This window comes from Etheostoma spectabile, unplaced genomic scaffold, assembly GCF_008692095.1.
Source record: "Etheostoma spectabile isolate EspeVRDwgs_2016 unplaced genomic scaffold, UIUC_Espe_1.0 scaffold431, whole genome shotgun sequence".
Classification (NCBI taxonomy): domain Eukaryota; kingdom Metazoa; phylum Chordata; class Actinopteri; order Perciformes; family Percidae; genus Etheostoma; species Etheostoma spectabile.
The window spans coordinates 374060-381964 of record NW_022605607.1 but is presented as its reverse complement, the minus strand read 5'-3'; the positions used below and the strand labels follow the sequence as shown (position 1 = coordinate 381964).

The 7905-nt window shown below is 45.8% G+C and overlaps 1 protein-coding gene across 1 annotated transcript in view; it reads left to right on the top strand.

Moving 5' to 3' along the window:
• dpysl2a (dihydropyrimidinase like 2a) overlaps nucleotides 1–7668 on the top strand; it is a gene marked incomplete in the record, with an annotated part of 33677 nt that extends 26009 nt beyond the window's left edge. The window contains 3 exon segments of the mRNA XM_032511657.1: nucleotides 3262–3441; nucleotides 5712–5892; nucleotides 7035–7668. Coding sequence (XP_032367548.1) covers nucleotides 3262–3441; nucleotides 5712–5892; nucleotides 7035–7126 — 453 coding nt within the window.
• Nucleotides 7669–7905: the final 237 nt, after the last annotated feature.

Below are 7905 nucleotides of genomic sequence, written 5' to 3'. Positions count from 1 at the left end.
TCGCACACAGAATGCATCCCTTCGGCTGAAAAAAAACTCCCTTTTGGTGTACCTTTTAGCCAGCACGCCCAAGAATGCACCTTTCCGCCTGAAACATACATCCTGTCAGACCGAGGCATGACCAGAAGGTCACCGCTTCTGAACACACCCTTCGCCGGTAAGACCAACGAGCACACCCAGAATGCAACCTCCCTCTGACCACCCTCTCCCTGTAGAGAACAGGCTACGCCCTCAGGAATGCACCTGAACACACTCTCCTGGTAAGCCCAAGCCACACCCAGAATGCACTCGGTTTTCTTCCTTGCTGAAACCACAAGCCTCGCCTGTAAGAACCGCACGCCACCCCGAAGGCACTTTTGCTGAACCACTCCTTGTAAGACCAGCAACCAAGCCCCCAAAGCCCAGAAGCAACCCCTGAACACACCTTCCTGTAGTACGCGTAGCCCAGCCGAATGCACCCCCCCCATGTGTCGAACACACCTCCATCGTAAGACCCAAGCCAACCCCGACCAGCACCTCCTGACAAAAGACCCTCCCCTGTCAAGACCATAGCCCCGCCAGCATTGCACCCTGAACACACGACTAACCCTGTGCAAGAATCAGCACGCCAAGGAGAGCCATGAACAAACGCCATGTAGCTAAGACCAGCCACCGCACACGAAGGCAAGCCGAACAACCTCCCTTTAAGACCACCCTTCCCCCTATTTTTGCACAGATTTTTGCATCATCGAACACACCCCTTCTCCGCAATGCGAGTAAACGGATTGTGAGACGGTTGCTGGTTCGATCGAATTTATTTTTTTTTGCACTTTCTGACGATTGTAGTGTTCTTTTTGTTAGTTGTCTCAGTTTTCGTAATTGTTATTTTTCTTTGGTTGGTATATAAAGCCCCCCCTCTTTAATAAGTATTTGTTATTTTTCTTTAAAAGGTGGACTGTGTGTAAGTTTGATCATGTTTTCTTTTTTTTTTTTTCTTTTTGAGGTCTGGAAGAGAACCAGTTTTGTGGCGTTCCTTTTTTGGGGGTCTTGACGAGCATTGGCCATTCCTCTTGTTCTTTTCTTTTTTTTTTTTTTTTTTTTTTTTCTTTTTTTGTTTTCCATTGATTTGCACTGAACGCACGCCGCCAATTTTTGATTGTATCTCAACCTGTGTCCCGACATGGTGTGCACGATCCTCCCCCCTCCTATTTCTTTCCCTACACGCATAGCATGTGGCCTTGGCCCTCGGAACCGACCTCGTTGCTCTGGGACTTCCGGAACGTCACCAAGATCATTCGGCACGAGACAAAACCCTGGTCGATCGACCTCGGCCCGTCCTCAATCCCTGGCGATTATTATGTGTCCCAGAAGGGGTTGATGCTAGGGGTTGCAGAAAAAAAAAAAAAAAAAATTCAAGCTTAGTTCCAAAACTGATTCATACGTGTGTTGTTGTTTTTTCGTTTGAGATTATTGCTTTGGTCTTTGTTCTACTGCATCACAATGATGGTATGGGTATGACCGGGGGGTAGGGTAAGGAGTGTCGAGCGTCATCTGGGGGACAGATATCAACGCCATCACTACCAGGCGGCGCGTGCTGTCTTTTGTCGCTCTTGTGTGGAACAGACTTCACAAAGAACCTCTACTGAAAGAGGCAGCATAACAGGGCGTCTTTTTTGTAGAGTTGTTCATTTTCCTCTGGTGACAGAATGCAAGCATCCACTAACAGGGGACGTTGTCATCTGGGGACAGCACTATGCAAACACAATCAACTAAACAGGGACCGTTGGGTATTGAGGTCCTCTGGCTGGGGTGTGACAGCTACGCAACGCCGCAAGTTCTTTCTCTCACCAACAGGGATCGTTTTGCCTTTGTTGGTGGACTTAGTCACCTGAAACCTTTTACCAAACACCCATTCAAAACAGGGTACAGTGGTTTTTTGTAGGAGCGGCCCTCTCTGGCTGTTGATCATGCGCCCACGAGGATCGCAATGTATGCCAACTGATCCCATCACTTAAAGGCGGAGCTTGTTTTAGAGCGCGTTCCTCTGGTGGACCGAGATCATTGTGCAAACTTACCATCACTAACAGGGACCGGTGTAGGCCGCGGGTCCCTGCGTGGATTAGGACGAGCAACACCACACTAAGGACTGGGACGTCTGTGGTTTGTGTAGATTCGCTTTTGTTCGGGTCCTAATGGGGATCCGACAGAATAGCAACCACCCACCAGCATAAAAGGGACGTCTTGTAGGAGCGTTTCGCCTTTGCGTGGATACAGAGTTCCCGTGCATCCCGAAATTCGCGTTGGGTGTTTGATGTCGTCTTCAGTTGAATGGCAAACGCTCATAACAGGGATTGTTGTCCTCTGGTGGACAGAATATGCAACACCATCACTAACAGGGAAGTGGTTTAGAGCGCTCCTCTGGTGGACAGAATATGCAACGCCATCACTAACAGGGACGTGGTAGTAGAGCGTCCTCTGGTGGACAACAGATAGCAACGCCATCCTCGAACAGGAAGTTGTAGAGCGTCCTCTGGTGGAGGACAGACTACGCAACCCATCAAACAGGGAAGTTGTAGAGCGTCCTCGGTGGAAGCCTACGCAACACCATCACTAACGGGACGTGTTGTAGAGCGTCCTCTGGGGACCAGACTACGAAACGCCATCACTAACAGGGCGGTAGTGTAGAGCGTCCTTGGTGGACAGAATAGCAACGCCATCACACAGGGACGTTGTAGAGCGTCCTCTGGTGGAGAACTATGCAAGGCCACATACAACAGGGACGTTGTAGAGCTGTCCTTCGGTGGAAAACTATGCAACGCCATCACTAAGAAGGGACGTGTTTAGAGTCGTCCTTGAGGGAACACAGACTATGCAAACACCATCACTAACAGGGACGTTGTAGAGCGTCCTCTGGTGGACAGACTATGCAACACCATGCATAACAGGGAGTTGTAGAGGTCCTTGGTGGACAAACTATGCAACACCATCAACTAAAGGGACGTGTTAGAGCGGTCCTTGCGGGACAGATACGTAACGCCGTCACTATTAACATGGTGACGTCCGTTTTTATTTTGAAATATTAATTATCAGAAACATTTATTTGTCTTTATAAATGATTCTGGTGAATGAATATTTAAGAATATTATAACAAGATATCGGTCGGGCTCTACCATGTAGTTTTATTGTTCCTTGTTTTTATTCAGTTACATTTTTTCTGTTCCTTATTCTTTTTAAGATCATCAAAATAAAGATGTCTCTTATTGATCCGGATCTCTTCCCCAGGCCGTGGAGTACAACATCTTCGAGGGCACGGAGGTGCGCGGCGGGCCGGTGGTGGTGATCAGCCAGGGCAAGATCGTGTTGGAGGAGGGCAGCCTCCACCCCACGGAGGGCTGCGGCCGCTACGTCAGCCGCAAGCCCTTCTCCGACCACGTGTACAAGAGGATCAAGGCTCGCAGCAGGGTGAGGGCCAGCGCCACGCGGGCCACAGGCCCAGTCAGGGTCCCGGGTTCAGCTACGCCCTGGTTAGGTACCTGCGGGCGTTAGCCTGGCGTCAACTTCCAGAAAGGGAATACACGTTGCGGCGCGCACACACACACACACACACACACAACACACACACACACACACACACACACACCACACACACACACAACACACACACACACACACACACACACCACACACACACATACATACATACATACATATAACACCCGGTCCTTAGAGAGAGAAGACCTGTTTGGGGAATAACAAGGTCTCTATGTTAGTGTAGAACCAATTAACTTCCCAGGCAGCACGTTGGAGCGTTCAGCTTTACTCTGTCGTATGGGTCCAAATTCTCTACCGGTCGTTATATCTTAGCTGGAAAAAAAACAACCTGCGTCTTTAGAAAGCGGGAGCTGGGAGTGAGCGGGCGCGGGGAGCGGGAGCTGGGAGCTGGGACCAGGGATCTGGGACTGGGACCAGGGATCTGGGACCAGGGATACTGGAACTGGGACCAGGGACCAGGGATCTGGAACAGGGATCTGGGAACAGGGATCTGGGACCAGGGATCTGGGACCAGGGATCGGGACCAGGGAGGCGATCTGGACAGGGACTGGGACCAGGGATAGATCTGGGACCAGGATCTGGGACCAGGGACCTGGGACCAGGGATATGGGACCTGGGACCAGGGATATAGGACTGGGACCAGGGATCTAGGACCTGGGGACTGGGACCAGGGACAGGGATCTGGAACCAGGGATCTGGGACAGGGATCTGGGACCAGGGATCTGGGACCAGGGAACCAGGGATTTGGGACAGGGATGATGTGGGACCAGGGATCTGGGACCGGACTGGGATCTGGGACAGGGACGTGATCTGGGACCAGGGGACCGGGAACAGGGATCTAGGATCTGGGACCAGGGATCTGGGACCAGGACCTGGGACCGGGAATAGGACTGGGACCAGGGATTGGACATGGGGACCTGGGACCTGGAGGACCAGGGATTCTGGGACCAGGGACCAGGATCTGGACCGGGACTAGGGATGGGGCCTGAGACTGTGACCTGCTATGATAACCATGGCTCTGGACAACTGTTTCTGTCAGTTTTTGCATTTTCCTCCAAGGACAAATAACAAAAAGACAGACAGTTGTCTTCTTCAGGGAGGACACCACACGAGAGAAATTCAGAAGTCTATATCTCTGAAAAAATGTGCAAATTATGAATTAATCAACATACACACATATTATAGAAGGATATATGGAATCATGCTTAAATGTAATTTATTCCCCTTCACGTGCATTTTAACATGGCCTTAAATTCATTTAAGGGACTAGATCATGAGATTTAGCAAGTTTTTGCAAGTTATTCCAAGACATGGAGCAAAGTCAGAGAAGGTGTGTTTTCCGAGTCAGTAAAAATAAAATCCTTAAATCCTGTTACAGAGAAAACTACGTCCTTACTGACACAGCTGATAGTAGTTAGAAGATAGATGATAGAGAGATAGATAGATGATCGATAGATTGATCGATAGATAGATATGATAGATAGATGATAGATAGATAGAAAGATGATAGATGATAGATGGATAGAGATAGATGGATAGTAGTAGATAGATAGATGATGATAGATGAGATAGATAGATAGGATAGATAGATAGGATAGAGATAGATGGATAGATAGATAGATAGATAGATAGATAGATGATGAGAATAGGTAGCTGATAGACAGATGGATAGGAGATGGATGGATAGATGGATGGATGATAGTGAGATGGATAGAGATGGATAGATGGTATAGAGGATAGATAGATAGATAGATGGATAGATAGATGGATAGATACAAATTATATTGATCTCCAAATAAATGGAAATTAATGGTGGTACAGCAGCACAAAAAACAGTCACACGAACCAGAATATAAATTAAAATACGGATACAAATAAAATGTAATAATATAAATAATAGGATAAATACAAGAGCATGTTTAATGTATACAAGTTGGGAATACAAAAATGTGCAACTGCTAAAGAGGATTGTAAAATATGTAGATAGACCGCGGCGCAGGTTGATTAGTGCAGTTATGTGGTGGTTGATGGGTGTGTGGTGTGTGTGTGTGTGTGTTGATGTGTGTGTGTGTGGTGTGTGTGTGTGTGTTGTGTGTGTGTGTGTGTGTTGTGGGTGTGTGTGTGGTGTGTGTGTGTGTGTGTGTGTGTGTGTGTGTGTGTGTGTGTGTGTGTGTGTTTAGCTCACAGAGGTGCGAGGCGTCCCCCGGGGCCAGTACGACGGGCCGGTGTGTGAGCTGACCGTGACTCCCAAGCTGACGTCCACCGTCCCGCAGTGAAGACGGCTCCCGTGAAGCAGCGCCCGCAGAAGGTCCCTCACCAGCCGGTGCGCAACCTGCCACCAGTCTGGCTTCAGTCTGTCTGGTGAGTGGAAAGCACACATTTAAAGGGCAACTTGGACCCTGTTTTCCCATGTTTTTGTTTTTATCAAGTGACTGATGACAATCTTTTAACAAAGAAGTTGCTCCAGTGTTGCATACGGTGGAGAATTCTGGCGTGTGAGAAAACATGCTGCATGTAATGTTCAGCGTCACTAGAAGTTGTGTGTGTGTTGCCGCTGACAGACTCAGATATTATTCTAAGTGTTGAGAACATTATGAAAGGATCCCTACAGAGATAGACGTGTAGTTAAAGGTAAGATCCTTTAGTGTTAACATGAAACAGAAATACCATCACCAACCCACCAGACTCCATGTAAATAATCACTACTTTAGCATGTATAGAGCAGCATACTCCACCAGACTCCAGTAAATAATCAATACTTTATCATCGTAAAACACACTTCATTCAAAGTGGCAGAAAATAAATAAAACTACCCAAGCCGTCTTGGTTCATCTTTCCACTGTTCAACATCACCACTCTGGTCTGGTTTGGAATAAACTCTTAATTCATCCATTTACATGTGGAGATATCTGCTCTATACACACTAAAAGGTAGTGATTATTACATGGAGTCTGGTGGAGATACTGCTCTATACATGCTACAAGTAGTGATTATTTACATGGAGTCTGGTGGATATATGCTGCTCTATACATCGCTAAAAAGTATGATTATTAAATGGATGGCTGGGTAGATATGCTGCTCTATACACCTAAAAGTAGTGATATTTACATGGAGTCTGGTGGAGAATGCTGCTTATACACGTTAAAAGTAGTGATATTACATGGAGTCTGGTGGAGATATGCTTCTCTATACCGTTAAAAGTAGTGATTATTTACATGGAGTCTGGTGGTAGATATGATGCTATATACACGCTAAAAGTATGTGATATTTACATGGAGTCTGGGGGTTTGGTGATGGTGATTTCTGTTTCATGTTAAACTAAAAGGATCTTACTCTTTAACTAAAAGGTCTATCTCTGTAGGGATCCTTTCATGATGTTGTCAGACACTTAGAATAATAATCTAATATAGAATTATCTAATCTCTAGTCTAATTGTCTTTTCATTCCTGGCACAAGAAGACATTTGATTTACATTGTGAGATTTGTTTTTGTGTTTATTTTAGGGGCTCAAATTGACGACAACGTTCCTCGTCGCAACACCCAGCGCATCGTGGCTCCGCCGGGGGGGAAGGCCAACATCACCAGCCTGGGATGAGTCCCCTGCTCCGCCGGGCCGGGGCTGCAGGGCCACGCGGGACCAGAGACCGGCTGTCCTCACATCTGGTCACATCTGCACCCCCCCGCACACATCTGGTCACATCTGCACCCCCCACACACACACACACACACACACACTCACTCTATCCATTCTTCTTCCTCACTACCGCTCCGTCACTTCATGCACACTCACAACGAGCGTTATTCCATTTCCTATTTCCTGTTTCCTGTTTCCTGTTTCCTGTTTCCTTCCATGTTCCATTGTCACGGAAGGATCAAGTGAATTAAAGCAGCTTTTCTGTTGCTTTTTTTATTTTTATTTTTTTTTCACCCTCTCAAGGAGGATTTTATAAATATATATCGGCGATAATACAGCACAGAAATGTGGTTTAGATATTGCAAGATTCAGCAGAAACTCCGCTTCCGCGCCCGTTTTGAAATTTATTTTTTATTGCGAGATCAGACAAGCGAATTAGTAGTAGTATAAATTAATTTAAAAAAAATAGGTAAAACAAATAACAATACTAACAATAAATTAATTAATAAACAAATAAATAGAGAAATAGGATCAAATAAATAAATACATATGATAATAAAAGAAATAGTTAAAACAAATAATACTAATAAATAGAGAAATAGGATCCAAATTTCTTTTTTTTAATAAATAATAATTTAAAAAAACTAGTTAAAAGAAATTACAATACTAAGAATACATAAATAAATAAATTAAGAAACAAATAAATAGAGAAATGGAATCAAAAAAAAAAAATTATAAAA